The 18327-nt window shown below is 44.6% G+C and overlaps 1 protein-coding gene across 1 annotated transcript in view; it reads left to right on the forward strand.

Annotated features, from left to right (window-relative positions):
* The window catches only part of LOXHD1 (lipoxygenase homology PLAT domains 1), a 442934-nt gene that overhangs the window by 205163 nt on the left and 219444 nt on the right, over nucleotides 1-18327 (forward strand). The window contains exons 17-18 of the mRNA XM_073680470.1: nucleotides 4026-4112; nucleotides 5291-5426. Of these exons, the coding sequence (XP_073536571.1) occupies nucleotides 4026-4112; nucleotides 5291-5426 (223 nt within the window). The remainder of the gene's footprint in view (nucleotides 1-4025; nucleotides 4113-5290; nucleotides 5427-18327) is intronic.

Genomic DNA, 18327 nt, shown 5'->3' on the forward strand with positions numbered 1-18327 from the left:
CTCAAATTTGGACTCATCAGACCAAAGCACAGATTTACACTGGTCTAATGTCATTCCTTATGTTCTTTAGCCCAAACAAGTCTCTTCTGCTTGTTGCCTGTCCTTAGCAGTGGTTTCCTAGCAGCTATTTTACCATGAAGGCCTGCTGCACAAAGTCTCCTCTTAACAGTTGTTGTAGAGATGTGTCTGTTGCTAGAACTCTGTGAGGCATCGACCTGGTCTCTAATCTGAGCTGCTGTTAACCTGCGATTTCTGAGGCTGGTGACTTGGATAAACTTATCCTCAGAAGCAGAGGTGACTCTTGGTCTTCCTTTCCTGGGGCGGTACTCATGTGAGCCAGTTTCTTTGTAGCGCTTGATGGTTTTTGCAACTGCACTTGGGGAGACTTTCAAAGTTTTCCCAATTTTTCGGACTGACTGACCTTCATTTCTAAAAGTAATGATGGCCACTCGTTTTTCTTTACTTAGCTGCTTTTTTCTTGCCATAATACAAATTCTAACAATCTATTCAGTAGGACTATCAGCTGTGTATCCACCAGACTTCTTCACAGCACAACTGATTGTCCCAACCCCATTTATAAGGCAAGAAATCCCACTTATTAAACCTGACAGGGCACACCTGTGAAGTGAAACCATTTCCGGTGACTACCTCTTGAAGCTCATCAAGAGAATGCCAAGAGTGTGCAAAGCAGTCATCAAAGCAAAAGGTGGCTACTTTGAAGAATCTAGAATATAAGACATATTTTCAGTTGTTTCACACTTTTTTGTTAAGTATATAATTCCACATGTGTTAATTCATAGTTTTGATGCCTTCAGTGTGAATGTACAATTTTCAAAGTCATGAAAATACAGAAAAATCTTTAAATGAGAAGGTGTGTCCAAACTTTTGGTCTGTACTGTATATATATATATATATATATATATATATATATATATATATATATATATATATATATATACAGTGGTGGCCAAAAGTATTGGCACCCCTGCAATTCTGTCAGATAATACTCAATTTCTTCCTGAAAATGATTGCAGTCACAAATTCTTTGGTATTATTATCTTCATTTAATTTGCTTGCAAGGAAAAAACACAAAAGAGAATGAAGCAAAAATCAAATCAGTGATCATTTTACACAAAACTCCAAAAATGGGCCAGACAAAAGTATTGGCACCCTCAGCCTAATACTTGGTTGCACAACCTTTAGCCAAAATAACTGCGAACAACCGCTTCCGGTAACCATTAATGAGTTTCTTACAATGCTCTGCTGGAATTATAGACCATTCTTCTTTGGCAAACTGCTCCAGGTCCCTGATATTTGAAGGGTGCCTTCTCCAAACTGCCATTTTGAGATCTCTCCACAGGTGTTCTATGGGATTCAGGTCTGGACTCATTGCTGGCCACCTTAGAAGTTTCCAGTGCTTACTCTCAAACCATTTTATAGTGCTTTTGGAAGTGTGTTTTGGGTCATTGTCCTGCTGGAAGACCCATGACCTCTGAGGGAGACCCAGCTTTCTCACACTGGGCCCTACATTATGCTGCAAAATTTGTTGGTAGTCTTCAGACTTCATAATGCCATGCACACGGTCAAGCAGTCCAGTGCCAGAGGCAGCAAAGCAACCCCAAAACATCAGGGAACCTCCGCCATGTTTGACTGTAGGGACCGTTTTCTTTTCTTTGAATGCCTCTTTTTTCTTCCTGTACACTCTATGTTGATGCTTTTTGCCAAAAAAGCTCTACTTTTGTCTCATCTGACCAGAGAACATTCTTCCAAAACGTTTTAGGCTTTCTCAGGTAAGTTTTGGCAAACTACAGCCTGGCTTTTTTATGTCTCGGGGTAAGAAGTGGGGTCTTCCTGGGTATCCTACCATACAGTCCCTTTTCATTCAGACGCCGACGGATAGCACGGGTTGACACTGTTGTACCCTCGGACTGCAGGGCAGCTTGAACTTGTTTGGATGTTAGTCGAGGTTCTTTATCCACCATCCACACAATCTTGCGTTGAAATCTCTCGTCAATTTTTCTTTTCCGTCCACATCTAGGGAGGTTAGCCACAGTGCCATGGGCTTTAAACTTCTTGATGACACAGCGCACGGAAGACACAGGAACATTCAGGTCTTTGGAGATGGACTTGTAGCCTTGAGATTGCTCATGCTTCCTCACAATTTGGTTTCTCAAGTCCTCAGACAGTTCTTTGGTCTTCTTTCTTTTCTCCATGCTCAATGTGGTACACACAAGGACACAGGACAGAGGTTGAGTCAACTTTAATCCATGTTAACTGGCTGCAAGTGTGATTTAGTTATTGCCAACACCTGTTAGGTGCCACAGGTAAGTTACTAGTGCTGTTAATTACACGAATTAGAGAAGCATCACATGATTTTTCAAACAGTGCCAATACTTTTGTCCACCCCCTTTTTTAAGTTTGGTGTGGAATTGTATCCAATTTGGCTTTAGGACAATTCTTTTTGTGTTTTTTCATTGAAGACAAATTAAATGAAGATAATAATACCAAAGAATTTGTGATTGCAATCATTTTCAGGAAGAAACTGAGTATTATCTGACAGAATTGCAGGGGTGCCAATACTTTTGGCCACCACTGTATATATATTGTGGTCCAAAAGTAGGTGGACAGAAAGTGTAATAAGGTTATGAAGGGGGAGATTTATCAAACACTAAATTGCAGCCGCCTGTCTGGATCATCCTCCAATAAACCATGAATTAGACGTGGACGATAAGCTTTCCACCCAATAGATTTCAGGATTCGCATGATAGAAGCTTGTGAAATTCCCAATTCCAAAGAGGCTCTTCTGGTGGACTTTTTTGGACTCTGAACAAATGTTTCAGCAACAAGTTGTTTATTATCTTCTGTACAGACTGTTTTGGGTCGACCAGTTTTTGGAGCATTAAGGATTGAGCCAGTGGCATTGAATTTGTCACGAATGCGGTAAATGGTTTGTCTCTTTGGGGCTTGAGTACCAAATGTTTCAACCCAATTTTCTCTAACGGTTTCAGCATTTTTGAGATTTCCAATACTCTGTTAAAATCCATTTTCTTTGATCTGTATTTAAATTATTTGCCCTAATGTGTTATCTGAATTATCTGAAAAGAAAACAGATTTGGGGGAGATCTATCTGTGAAAACTAGATCTGTGAAACTGGCTCAGTTGCCCTTAGCAACCAATCAGATTCCACCTTTCATTTTCCAAAGAGTCTGTGAGGAATGAAAAGTGGAATCTGATTGGTTGCTAAGGGCAACTGAGCCAGTCTCACTTTACACCATGTTTGATAAATCTCCCCCTTCATAACCTTATTACACTTTCTGTCCACCTACTTTTGGACCACCCTGTATATATCATCATATATGAGGAAAAAAAGCATATTTGGTATTGGCTCGAGTATAAAAAGTTCTTTCTATCAAAATATTAAATACCTTAACCCGTACGGTAAAATGCCATAAATAAAGAAAATCACAGTTATTGACGGTTTTTATTCTCTGCACGATCCTCAAAAAAGGCAATAAAGAGCAGTCAAAACATCTTATGTACCCCGAAATAGTGTCACTAAAAACTACAGCTCGGCGCGAAAAAAGCAAGTCCTACGTACTGAAGGTCCACCAATGGAAAAATAAAAAATTTAAGGGTCTACAAAAGTAATCTTTTTTTTTTTTCATAAAGTTCTGAATTTTTATTTAACTCATTAATAAAAAAAAAAAATTAAAAATACAAACTTGACATTCCTTTAACTGGACTGACCTGAAGGTCTGAAAAAACAATGGTGACATTGTGGTTTTATTTTTACTATTTTACCTCACCGTGATTTTTTTTTACCCAATTTTTCAGTATAATATTTGGCAGAATAAAAGTTGTGCATTCAAAAGGACAAAAAACAACCCTCGTATGAGTCTTGGAAGAAGGGGAGGAAAAAAAACAAAAGCACCAAAATGAAAAATTTCTCTTTTCTGTCTCTATAAAGTAGTGTATTCCCATTTTTATTGCACATAAATGCATTTAATGTATTTTATCATTTACAGATCGAGCTCCCAGACCTTGGACTCCTTTATAAACTCAGGATTTGGCACGAGAAGAGAAATGCATTCAGTGGATGGCATTTAAATAAAGTAAGAACCCCCCCAACTCCATAACATGGGCTAAGGAGAGGTTACTAGGGTAAATTGTCATTGTTTCCCATGAACAACCAATCACTGTGCAGCTTTCATTTTTCAAGAGGAGAAAATGAAATGAAAGCTGAACTATGATTGGTTGCTGTGGTTTCTAGTAGAAAGCCTAATTAATCCCCCCCCCCATAAACTGCAAAATTAGAAAGGGGTCTGGACCCGATAATAGAACAGGGGGCTACATGACTGAAGTTCTGATTATACATGTTAGCGTGGTCGTGCTACAACCAGCAAATCACTCACATAACTAGTAGTGAAGTAAAAAAAGGACTTAGGCCAAATTCAGACGTCCATGAAATTTAGGGACTGGCTGCGGGTCTCCTAACCCGAGCTCAACAGCCTTATATGAGGCAAAGAGCCCCCTTTTACATAAAGTGAACCCTTCCCCCAAAAATATGTTGTTTGCTTATCTCATTTAGCAATTTAGGGACATTTAAAGGGGTTATTCGCATTTTCACATATGGATGTTATCTGATAGTTCTTGTAAAAACAAGCATTTTTGCAATTTACTGCTTGTTAAAAATTGCAGCCGTTTTTGAGATATTAACACTTTTCTTTGCAATTCGTTGCTTGGGAGACCGACCACCGCTGCTATCTAGTTCGCTGAAGCCTGCCTGGGATTAGGAGGTGACAGCTCGCTCCAGTGATCTTGGCCGGCTTCAAAACAGTGATTACAAGCTCAATAGAAAAGAGCTTGTAAGCACTGCGCGATGTTCTGCGGTCTAGCAGAGGTGGTCGGTCTCCAAGGCAATGAGCTATAAACAAAAGAAAAATGTTAATCTCTTGAGAACGGTTGAAAATTTTAACAAGAAGTAAATTGCAAAATTGCTTGTATTTACAAGCTCTATCTGACAATACCCTTTTATGAAGATGAGAAAAACCCTTTAAGGGACCCTTCATTTTGGGACTGAAAAGTGACTGTACAATTCTTCCATCTGCCTGGTGCCACGGAGAGTGAATGTTTTAAGTCCTGGTCCCATCCAGGACTTACCCAATCCTGTTCAGATACATCCATTTGTGGCCAGGCAGTCACTGTAAATTTCACGATATATGCAATACTTCACCCCATATATGATAAACCATTATATTAACTCTCTGCATTCGTTTCTGGGCCATCACAGGTCACCATGCTAAAAACACTCACCAAAGAGAAATATACCTTTAAATGTGGTCGGTGGTTGGACCTCAATGAAGATGACAATGAGATTGTGCGGGAGCTGCCAGCGGAGGGTCCACTGGTGGCGAATGTATTACCAGGTGAGACCTTATGTATGGGCATACTACAGAGGTCAATAGGATCACACTATATACCAGTAACTCCAGCCTGATCAGTAACCGATGGCATATCCTAATGGTAAACCATCACTTTATAAGATGGGAATATCCCTTTAATGGGTTAAATCACTGACAACAAGCAGAGATCTTGAAAATTGCAACTGAACCGAAAAGATTTGAAAGTTATATAAACTTTTCTTTATGAAATAATAATTCACTGTTCACACAAGGCAGAAGAAAGTCTATGGCAGGGATGCAAAACTCAAATACACAGATGGCCAGAATTAAAAACTTGGACAAAGTCGCGGGCCAACCTTGATATTTATTAAAAATTAATTCTAAAATTGAGGAAGTTTTTCCTTATCAAATATAATGATGAAACTTTTCAAATGGAATCAAACTTAAAGGGATTGTGCCATGAATAAAGTACATTTTAATCAATAGATCTTAGAATAAAATAAACACGTAATCACAAATGGGGCATACTGGAATAATTGACTGCTCAAAAAATAAAGGTAACACTCAAATAACACATCCTAGATCTGAATGAATGAAATATTCTCATTGAATACTTTGTTCTGTACAAAGTTGAAAGTGCTGACAACAAAATCACACAAAAATAATCAATGGAAATCAAATGTATTAACCAATGGAGGCCTGGATTTGGAGTCAACCCCAAAATTAAAGTGGAAAAACACACTACAGGCTGATCCAACTTTGATGTAATGTCCTTAAAACAAGTCAAAATGAGGCGCAGTATTGTGTGTGGCTTCCACGTGCCTGTATGACCTCCCTACAACGCCTGGGCATGCTCCTGATGAGGTTGCGGATGGTCTCCTGTGGGATCTCCTCCCAGACCTGGACTAAAGTATCCGCCAACTCCTGGACAGTCTGTGGTGCAAGGTGACGTTGGTGGATGGAGCGAGACATGATGTCCCAGATGTGCTCAATCGGATTCAGGTCTGGGGAACGGGCGGGCCAGTCCATAGCTTCAATGCCTTCATATTGCAGGAACTGCTGACACTCCAGCCACATGAAGTCTGGCATTGTCCTGTATTAGGAGGAACTCAGGGCCAACCGCACCAGCATATGGTCTCACAAGGGGTCTGAGGATCTCATCTCGATACCTAATGACAGTCAGGCTACCTCTGGCGAGCACATGGAGGGCTGTGCGGCCCTCCAAAGAAATGCCACCCCACACCATTACTGACCCACTGCCAAACCGGTCATGCTGAAGGATGTTGCAGGCTGCAGATCGCTCTCCACGGTGTCTCCAGACTCTGTCACGTGTGTTACATGTGCTCAGTGTGAACCTGCTTTCATCTGTGAAGAGCACAGGGCGCCAGTGGCGACTTTGCCAATCCTGGTGTTCTTTGGCAAATGCCAAGCGCCCTGCATGGTGTTGGGCTGTGAGCACAACCCCCATCTGTGGACGTCGGGCCCTCATACCACCCTCATGGAGTCGGTTTCTAACCATTTGTGCAGACACATGCACATTTGTGGCCTGCTGGAGGTCATTTTGCAGGGCTCTGGCAGTGCTCCTCCTGTTCCTCCTTGCACAAAGGCGGAGGTAGCGGTCCTGCTGCTGGGTTGTTGCCCTCCTATGGCCCCCTCCACGTTTCCTGGAGTACTGGCCTGTCTCCTGGTAGCGCCTCCAGCCTCTGGACACTACGCTGACAGACACAGGAAACCTTCTTGCCACAGCTCGCATTGATGTGCCATCCTGGATGAGCTGCACTACCTGAGCAACTTCTGTGGGTTGTAGAGTCCGTCTCATGCTACCACGAGTGTGAAAGCACAACCATTCAAAAGTGACCAAAACATCAGCCATAACTCCTTTATTGAGGGTGTCTTGATAATTGCCAATAATTTCCATCTATTGTCTATTCCATTTGCACAACAGCATGTGAAATTGATTGTCAATCAGTGTTGCTTCCTAAGTGGACAGTTTGATTTCACAGAAGTTTGATCTACATGGAGTTATATTCTGTTGTTTAAGTGTTCCCTTTATTTTTTTGAGCAGTGTATAATACGCTATGTAAGAGCAGTAAAAAGCATATGGTCCAATGGCCTAATTTAAATATATAATAACAAAGGATAAAAACCTTGAATTAATCAATAATAAAGTATGACGCCAACAAAAGTGCCCCCCAAACACAGTATGATACCCCCACAATGAATTCCTCCACTGTACACTCCACACACACTGTATGATGACTCTACTGTTGACTCTACTGTACTTCCATATAGCCTTCACCACAGGGTATTGAACCCCACATAGTCCTCCATACATTATAATGGGCCCCACAGTCCTCCATACAGAATAATGGGCCCCACATAGTCCTCTATACAGAATAATGGGCCCCACATAGTCCTCCATACAGAATAATGGGCCCCACATAGTCCTCCATACGGTTTAATGGGCCCCACATAGTCCTCCAGACAGAATAATGGCCCCACATAGTCCTTAATACAGAATAATGGCCCCACATAGTCCTCCATACAGAATAATGGACAACAGAGTCCTCAATACAGTACAATAGCCCAACAGAGTCCTCCATATAGTATAATAGGCCCCATATAGTCCTCCATACAGTATAATGGGCCCCACATAGTTCTCCATACAGTATAGTGGGCCCACATAGTCCTCCATACAGAATAATGAGCCCCACATAGTTCTCCATACGGAATAATGGGCCCCACATAGTCCTCCATACAGTATAATGGCCCCACATGGTCTTCCATACAGAATAATGGCCCCATATGGTCCTTCATACAGAATAATAGCCCCACATAGTCATCCATACAGAAAAATGGGCCCCACATAGTCCGCCATACAGTATAGTGGCCCCACATAGTCCTCCATACAGAATAGTGGCCCCACATAGTCCTCCATACAGAATAATGGGCCCCACATAGTCCTCCATACAGAATAATGGGCCCCACAAGAGTCCTCCATACAGAATAATGGGCCCCACATAGTCCTCCATACAGTATAATGGGCACCACATAGTCCTCCATACAGTATAATGGCCCCCACATAGTCCTCCATACAGAATAATGGGCCCCACATAGTCCTCCATACAGTATAATGGCCCCACATAGTCCTCCATACAGAATAATGGCCCCACATAGTCCTTCATACAGAATAATGGCCCCACATAATCCTTCATACAGTATAATGGGCCCCACATAGTCCTCCATACAGTATAGTGGTCCCACCTAATCCTCCATACAGAATAGTGCCCCCACATAGTCCTCCATACAGAATAATGGCCCCACATGGTCCTCCATACAGAATAATGGCCCCACATGGTCCTTCATACAGAATAATGGCCCCATATAGTCCTCCATACAGAATAATGGGCCCCACATAGTCCTCCATACAGAACAATGGCCCCACATAGTTCTCCATACAGAATAATGGCCCCACATAGTCCTCCATACAGAATAATGGGCCCCACATAGTCCTCCATACAGTATAGTGGCCCCACATAGTCCTCCATACAGAATAGTGGCCCCACATAGTCCTCCATACAGAATAGTGGCCCCACATAGTCCTCCATACAGAATAATGGGCCCCACATAGTCCTCCATACAGAATAATGGGCCCCACATAGTCCTCCATACAGAATAATGGGCCCCACAAGAGTCCTCCATACAGTATTATGGGCCCCAAATAGTCCTCCATACAGAATAATGGCCTCACATAGTCCTCCATACAGTATAATGGGTCGCACATAGTCGTTCATACAGAATAATGGCCCCACATAGTCGTTCATACAGAATAATGGCCCCACATAGTCCTCCATACAGAATAATGGCCCCACATAGTCCTCTATACAGAATAATGGGCCCCACATAGTCCTCCATACAGTATAATGGGCACCACATAGTCCTCCATACAGTATAATGGCCCCCACATAGTCCTCCATACAGAATAATGGGCCCCACATAGTCCTCCATGCAGTATAATGGCCTCACATAGTCCTACATACAGAATAATGGCCCCACATAGTCCTTCATACAGTATAGTGGTCCCACCTAATCCTCCATACAGAATAATGGGCCCCACATAGTCCTCCATACAGTATAATGGGCCCCACATAGTTCTCCATACAGTATAGTGGCCGCACATAGTCATCCATAAATAATAATGGGCCCAACATAGTACTCCATGCAGTATTATGGGCCCCACATAGTCCTCCATACAGAATAATGGCCCCACATAGTCCTCCATACAGTATAATGGGCACCACATAGTCCTCCATACAGTATAATGGCCCGACATAGTCCCCCATACTGAATAATGGGCCCAACTTAGTCCTCCATACAGAATAATGGGCCCCACATAGTCCTCCATACAGAATAATGGGCCCCACAAAGTCCTCCATACAGAATAATGGGCCCCACATAGTGCTCCATACAGAATAATGGCCCCACATAGTCCTCCATACAGAATAATGGGCCCCACAAAGTCCTCCATACAGAATAATGGGCACCACATAGTCCTCCATACAGAATAATGGCCCCACATAGTCCTTCATACAGAATAATGGGCCCCACATAGTCCTCCATACAGAATAATGGGCCCCACATAGTCCTCCATACAGTATAATGGGTCGTACATAGACGTTCATACGGAATAATGGCCCCACATAGTCGTTCATACAGAATAATGGCCCCACATAGTCCTCCATATAGAATAATGGGCCCCACATAGTCCTCCATACAGTATAATGGCCCCACATAGTCCTCCATACAGTATAGTGGTCCCACCTAATCCTCCATACAGAATAGTGCCCCCACCTAGTTCTCCATACAGGATAATAGCCTCACATAGTACTCCATACAGAATAATGGCCCCACATGGTCCTCCATACAGAATAATGGCCCCACATGGTCCTTCATACAGAATAATGGCCCCACATAGTCATACATACAGAATAATGGGCCCCACATAGTCCTCCATACAGAACAATGGCCCCACATAGTTCTCCATACAGAATAATGGCCCCACATAGTCCTCCATACAGAATAATGGGCCCCACATAGTCCTCCATACAGTATAGTGGCCCCACATAGTCCTCCATACAGAATAGTGGCCCCACATAGTCCTCCATGCAGAATAATGGGCCCCACATAGTCCTCCATACAGAATAAAGGGCCCCACAAGAGTCCTCCATACAGTATAATAGGCCAGACATAGTCATCCGTAAATAATAATAATGGGCCCAACATAGTCCTCCATACAGTATTATGGGCCCCACATAGTCCTCCATACAGAATAATGGCCCCACATAGTCCTCCATACAGAATAATGGGCCCCACATAGTTCTCCATACAGTATAGTGGGCCCACATAGTCCTCCATACAGAATAATGAGCCCCACATAGTTCTCCATACGGAATAATGGGCCCCACATAGTCCTCCATACAGTATAATGGCCCCACATGGTCTTCCATACAGAATAATGGCCCCATATGGTCCTTCATACAGAATAATAGCCCCACATAGTCCTCCATACAGAAAAATGGGCCCCACATACTCCGCCATACAGTATAGTGGCCCCACATAGTCCTCCATACAGAATAGTGGCCCCACATAGTCCTCCATACAGAATAATGGGCCCCACATAGTCCTCCATACAGAATAATGGGCCCCACAAAAGTCCTCCATACAGAATAATGGGCCCCACATAGTCCTCCATACAGTATAATGGGCACCACATAGTCCTCCATACAGTATAATGGTCCCCACATAGTCCTCCATACAGAATAATGGGCCCCACATAGTCCTCCATACAGTATAATGGCCCCACATAGTCCTCCATACAGAATAATGGCCCCACATAGTCCTTCATACAGAATAATGGCCCCACATAGTCCTTCATACAGTATAATGGGCCCCACATAGTCCTCCATACAGTATAGTGGTCCCACCTAATCCTCCATACAGAATAGTGCCCCCACATAGTCCTCCATACAGGATAATAGCCTCACATAGTCCTCCATACAGAATAATGGCCCCACATGGTCCTCCATACAGAATAATGGCCCCACATGGTCCTTCATGCAGAATAATGGCCCCACATAGTCATACATACAGAATAATGGGCCCCACATAGTCCTCCATACAGAACAATGGCCCCACATAGTTCTCCATACAGAATAATGGCCCCACATAGTCCTCCATACAGAATAATGGGCCCCACATAGTCCTCCATACAGTATAGTGGCACCACATAGTCCTCCATACAGAATAGTGGCCCCACATAGTCCTCCATACAGAATAATGGGCCCCACATAGTCCTCCATACAGAATAATGGGCCCCACAAGAGTCCTCCATACAGTATAATAGGCCAGACATAGTCATCCATAAATAATAGTAATGGGCCCAACATAGTCCTCCATACAGTATTATGGGCCCCACATAGTCCTCCATACAGAATAATAGCCTCACATAGTCCTCCATACAGTATACTGGGTCGCACATAGTCCTCCATACAGTATAATGGGCACCACATAGTCCTCCATACAGTATAATGGCCCCCACATAGTCCTCCATACAGAATAATGGGCCCCACATAGTCCTCCATACAGTATAATGGGCACCACATAGTCCTCCATACAGTATAATGGCCCCCACATAGTCCTCCATACAGAATAATGGGCCCCACATAGTCCTCCATGCAGTATAATGGCCTCACATAGTCCTACATACAGAATAATGGCCCCACATAGTCCTTCATACAGTATAGTGGTCCCACCTAATCCTCCATACAGAATAATGGGCCCCACATAGTCCTCCGAACAGTATAATGGCCCCACATAGTTCTCCATACAGTATAGTGGCCGCACATAGTCATCCATAAATAATAATGGGCCCAACATAGTACTCCATACAGTATTATGGGCCCCACATAGTCCTCCATACAGAATAATGGCCCCACATAGTCCTCCATACAGTATAATGGGCACCACATAGTACTCCATACAGTATAATGGCCCCACATAGTCCCCCATACTGAATAATGGGCCCAACTTAGTCCTCCATACAGAGTAATGGGCCCCACATAGTCCTCCATACAGAATAATGGGCCCCACAAAGTCCTCCATACAGAATAATGGGCCCCACATAGTGCTCCATACAGAATAATGGCCCCACATAGTCCTCCATACAGAATAATGGGCCCCACAAAGTCCTCCATACAGAATAATGGGCACCACATAGTCCTCCATACAGAATAATGGCCCCACAGAGTCCTCCATACAGAATAATGGGCCCCACATAGTCCTCCATACAGTATAATGGGTCGTACATAGACGTTCATACGGAATAATGGCCCCACATAGTCGTTCATACAGAATAATGGCCCCACATAGTCCTCCATATAGAATAATGGCCCCACATAGTCCTTCATACAGAATAATGGGCCCCACATAGTCCTCCATACAGTATAATGGTCACCACATAGTCCTCCATACACGATAATGGCCCCCACATAGTCCTCCATACAGAATAATGGGCCCCACATAGTCCTCCATACAGTATAATGGCCCCACATAGTCCTCCATACAGAATAATGGCCCCACATAGTCCTTCATACAGAATAATGGCCCCACATAGTCCTCCATACAGTATAATGAGCCCCACATAGTCCTCCATACAGTATAGTGGTCCCACCTAATCCTCCATACAGAATAGTGCCCCCACCTAGTTCTCCATACAGGATAATAGCCTCACATAGTACTCCATACAGAATAATGGCCCCACATGGTCCTCCATACAGAATAATGGCCCCACATGGTCCTTCATACAGAATAATGGCCCCACATAGTCATACATACAGAATAATGGGCCCCACATAGTCCTCCATACAGAACAATGGCCCCACATAGTTCTCCATACAGAATAATGGCCCCACATAGTCCTCCATACAGAATAATGGGCCCCACATAGTCCTCCATACAGTATAGTGGCCCCACATAGTCCTCCATACAGAATAGTGGCCCCACATAGTCCTCCATGCAGAATAATGGGCCCCACATAGTCCTCCATACAGAATAAAGGGCCCCACAAGAGTCCTCCATACAGTATAATAGGCCAGACATAGTCATCCATAAATAATAATAATGGGCCCAACATAGTCCTCCATACAGTATTATGGGCCCCACATAGTCCTCCATACAGAATAATGGCCCCACATAGTCCTCCATACAGAATAATGGGCCCCACATAGTCCTCCATACAGTATAATGGGTCGCACATAGTCGTTCATACAGAATAATCGCCCCACATAGTTCTCCATACGGAATAATGGGCCCCACATAGTCCTCCATACAGTATAATGGCCCCACATGGTCTTCCATAGAGAATAATGGCCCCATATGGTCCTTCATACAGAGTAATAACCCCACATAGTCCTCCATACAGAAAAACGGGCCCCACATAGTCCGCCATACAGTATAGTGGCCCCACATAGTCCTCCATACAGAATAGTGGCCCCACATAGTCCTCCATACAGAATAATGGGCCCCACATAGTCCTCCATACAGAATAATGGCCCCACATAGTCCTCCATACAGAATAATGGGCCCCACATAGTCCTCCATACAGTATAATGGGTCGCACATAGTCGTTCATACAGAATAATGGCCCCACATAGTCGTTCATACAGAATAATGGCCCCACATAGTCCTCCATACAGAATAATGGCCCCACATAGTCCTCCATACAGTATAATGGGCAGCACATAGTCCTCCATACAGTATAATGGCCCCCACATAGTCCTCCATACAGAATAATGGGCCCCACATAGTCCTCCATGCAGTATAATGGCCTCACATAGTCCTACATACAGAATAATGGGCCCCATATAGTTCTCCATACAGTATAGTGGCCGCACATAGTCATCCATAAATAATAATGGGCCCAACATAGTACTCCATACAGTATTATGGGCCCCACATAGTCCTCCATACAGAATAATGGCCCCACATAGTCCTCCATACAGTATAATGGCCCCACATAGTCCTCCAAACAGTATAATGCCCCACATAGTCCTCCATACAGAATAATGGGCCCCACATAGTCCTCCATACACAATAATAGCCCCACATAGTCTTCCATACAGAATAATGGCCCCACATAGTCCTCCATATAGAATAATTGGCCCCACATAGTCCTCCATACAGTATAATGGGCCCCACATAGTTCTCCATACAGTATAGTGGCCCCACATAGTCCTCCATACAGAATAATGGGCCCCACAAGAGTCATCCATACAGTATAATGGGCCAGACATAGTCATCCATAAATAATAATGGGCCCAACATAGTCTTCCATACAGAATAATGGCCCCACATAGTCCTCCATACAGAATATTGGGCACCACATAGTCCTTCATACATAACAATGGGCCCCACATAGTGCTCCATACAGAATAATGGGCCCCACATAGTCCTCCATACAGAATAATGGGCCCCACATAGTCCTCCATACAGAATAATGGGCCCCGTATAGTCCTCCATGCAGAATAATGGGCCCCACAAGAGTCCTCCATACATTATAATGGGCCAGACATAGTCATCTATAAATAATAATGGGCCCAACATAGTCCTCCATACAGAATAAAGGGCCCCGCATAGTCCTCCATACCGTATAATGGGCACCACATAGTCCTCCATACAGAATAATGGGCCCCACATAGTCCTCCATACAGAATAATGGGCCCCACATAATCCTCCATACAGAATAATGGGCCCCACATAGTCCTCCATACAGAATAATGGGCCCCACATAGTCCTACATACAGAATAATGGGACCCACATAGTCCTCCATGCAGTATAATGGCCCCCACATAGTCCTCCATACAGAATAATGGGCCCCACATAGTCCTCCATGCAGTATAATGGCCTCACATAGTCCTACATACAGAATAATGGCCCCACATAGTCCTTCATACAGTATAGTGGTCCCACCTAATCCTCCATACAGAATAATGGGCCCTACATAGTCCTCCATATAGTATAATGGGCCCCACATAGTTCTCCATACAGTATAGTGGCCGCACATAGTCATCCATAAATAATAATGGGCCCAACATAGTACTCCATACAGTATTATGGGCCCCACATAGTCCTCCATACAGAATAATGGCCCCACATAGTCCTCCATACAGTATAATGGCCCCACATAGTCCTCCATACAGAATAATGGGCCCCAGATAGTCCTCCATACACAATAATAGCCCCACATAGTCTTCCATACAGAATAATGGCCCCACATAGTCCTCCATATAGAATAATGGGCCCCACATAGTCCTCCATACAGTATAATGGGCCCCACATAGTTCTCCATACAGTATAGTGGCCCCACATAGTCCTCCATACAGAATAATGAGTCCCACAAGAGTCATCCATACAGTATAATGGGCCAGACATAGTCATCCATAAATAATAATGGGCCCAACATAGTCTTCCATACAGAATAATGGCCCCACATAGTCCTCCATACAGAATATTGGGCACCACATAGTCCTTCATACATAACAATGGGCCCCACATAGTGCTCCATACAGAATAATGGGCCCCACATAGTCCTCCATACAGAATAATGGGCCCCACATAGTCCTCCATACAGAATAATGGGCCCCGTATAGTCCTCCATGCAGAATAATGGGCCCCACAAGAGTCCTCCATACAGTATAATGGGCCAGACATAGTCATCCATAAATAATAATGGGCCCAACATAGTCCTCCATACAGAATAATGGGCCCCGCATAGTCCTCCATACCGTATAATGGGCACCACATAGTCCTCCATACAGAATAATGGGCCCCACATAGTCCTCCATACAGAATAATGGGCCCCACATAATCCTCCATACAGAATAATGGGCCCCACATAGTCCTCCATACAGAATAATGGGCCCCACATAGTCCTACATACAGAATAATGGGCCCCACATAGTCCTCCATACAGAATAATGGGCCCCACATAGTCCACCATACAGAATAATGGGCCCCACATAGTCCTACATACAGAATAATGGGCCCCACATAGTCCTCCATACAGAATAATGGGCCCCACATAGTCCACCATACAGAATAATGGGCCCCACATAGTCCTTCATACAGTATAATGGGCCCCACATAGTCCTCCATACAGTATAATGGACCCCCACATAGTTCTCCATACAGAATATTGACCCCACATTGTCCTCCATACAGAATAATGGGTACCACATAGTCCTCCATACAGTATAATGGGCCCCACATAGTCTTCTATACAGAATAATGGCTCCACATAGTCCTCCATACAGAATAATGGCCCCACATAGTCCTCCATACAGAATAATGGGCCTTACATAGTCCTCCATACAGAATAGTGGGCCCCACATATTCCTCCATACAGAATAATGGATCCTATATAGTCCTCCATACAGAATAATGGGCCCCACATAGTCCTCCATACAGAATAATGGGCCCCACATAGTCCTGCATACAGAATAATGGGCCCCACAAGAGTCCTCCATACAGTATAATGGGCCAGACATAGTCATCCATAAATAATAATGGGCCCAACATAGTCCTCCATACAGAATAATGGGCCCCATATAGTCCTCCATACAATATAATGGGCACCACATAGTCCTCCTTACAGTATAATGGCCCCACATAGTCCCCCATACAGAATAATGGGCCCAACTTAGTCCTCCATACAGAAAAATGGGCCCCACATAGTCCTCCATACAGAATAATGGGCCCCACAAAGTCCTCCATACAGAATAATGGTCCCCACATAGTGCTCCATACAGAATAATGGCCCTACATAGTCCTCCATACAGAATATTGGGCCCCACAAAGTCCTCCATACAGAATAATGGGCACCACATAGTCCTCCATACAGAATAATGGCCCCACATAGTCCTCCATACAGAATAATGGGCCCCACATAGTCCTCCATACAGTATAATGGGTCGTACATAGACGTTTGTAACGGGTCTGGGAGGCGGAACCTCTGAGCTACTATACAAGGGGGCAGTCCTTGTAAGGGAGCGGGTGGCGACCAGGGAAGACGGGCAGGAGGTCACAGCAGGTGACCGGGACAGTCTCTGAGTGAACGGGCTGGAGGTCACGGCAAGTGACCGGGGCAGTCTCTGGATGAACGGGCTGATGGTCACAGCAGGTGACCGGGACAGTCTCTGAGTGAACGGGCTGGAGGTCACGGCAAGTGACCGGGGCAGTCTCTGGATGAACGGGCAGATGGTCACGGCAAGTGACCGGGGCAGTCTCTAGGTAAAGGGTTGGTACGACCTGTGGCGGCTGATGATAGACGTGAGCTCCCAGGTGAGCAGGCGAGAGTCTCTGGATGAACGGGTGGTCACAGCATGTGACGGCGGAGCCTCCAGGAAGACCAACAGACAGGCGGCAGATGAGCGCTCCCAGGTGAGCGGGCAGAAGTCTCTGGACAGGCGGGTGGTCACAGCACGTGACGGCAGAGCCTCCAGGTAGGCTAGTAGACAGGCAGCTGATGAGCACTCCCAGGTGAGCGAGCAGGAGTCACTGGACAGGCAGGTGGTCACAGCACGTGACGGCGGAGCCTCCAGGTAGGCTAGCAGGCAGGTAGCAGATGTGCGCTCCCAGGTGAGCGGGCAAGCTGGTCCATAGACAGACTGACAGGAGTTGGAAGGCAGACCGTCGGACCTCAGACTAGCAGGCAGGTAGCAGATAATCAGGCAGGAATCTGGCAGGTAACTGGCAGGTAACTGGCAACGGGACCTGAGGGCTGAAGCAGAGTAGTGAACAGTGCAACAACATTGCTCGGGCACCTCCATTTTGGAGGAGGTGCCTTATATATGGTGAAGTCCTCCGGCC

This window comes from Phyllobates terribilis, unplaced genomic scaffold (genome assembly GCF_046119375.1).
Source record: "Phyllobates terribilis strain yellow unplaced genomic scaffold, ASM4611937v1 Scaffold_1__5_contigs__length_1240528914, whole genome shotgun sequence".
In the NCBI taxonomy this organism is placed as follows: domain Eukaryota; kingdom Metazoa; phylum Chordata; class Amphibia; order Anura; family Dendrobatidae; genus Phyllobates; species Phyllobates terribilis.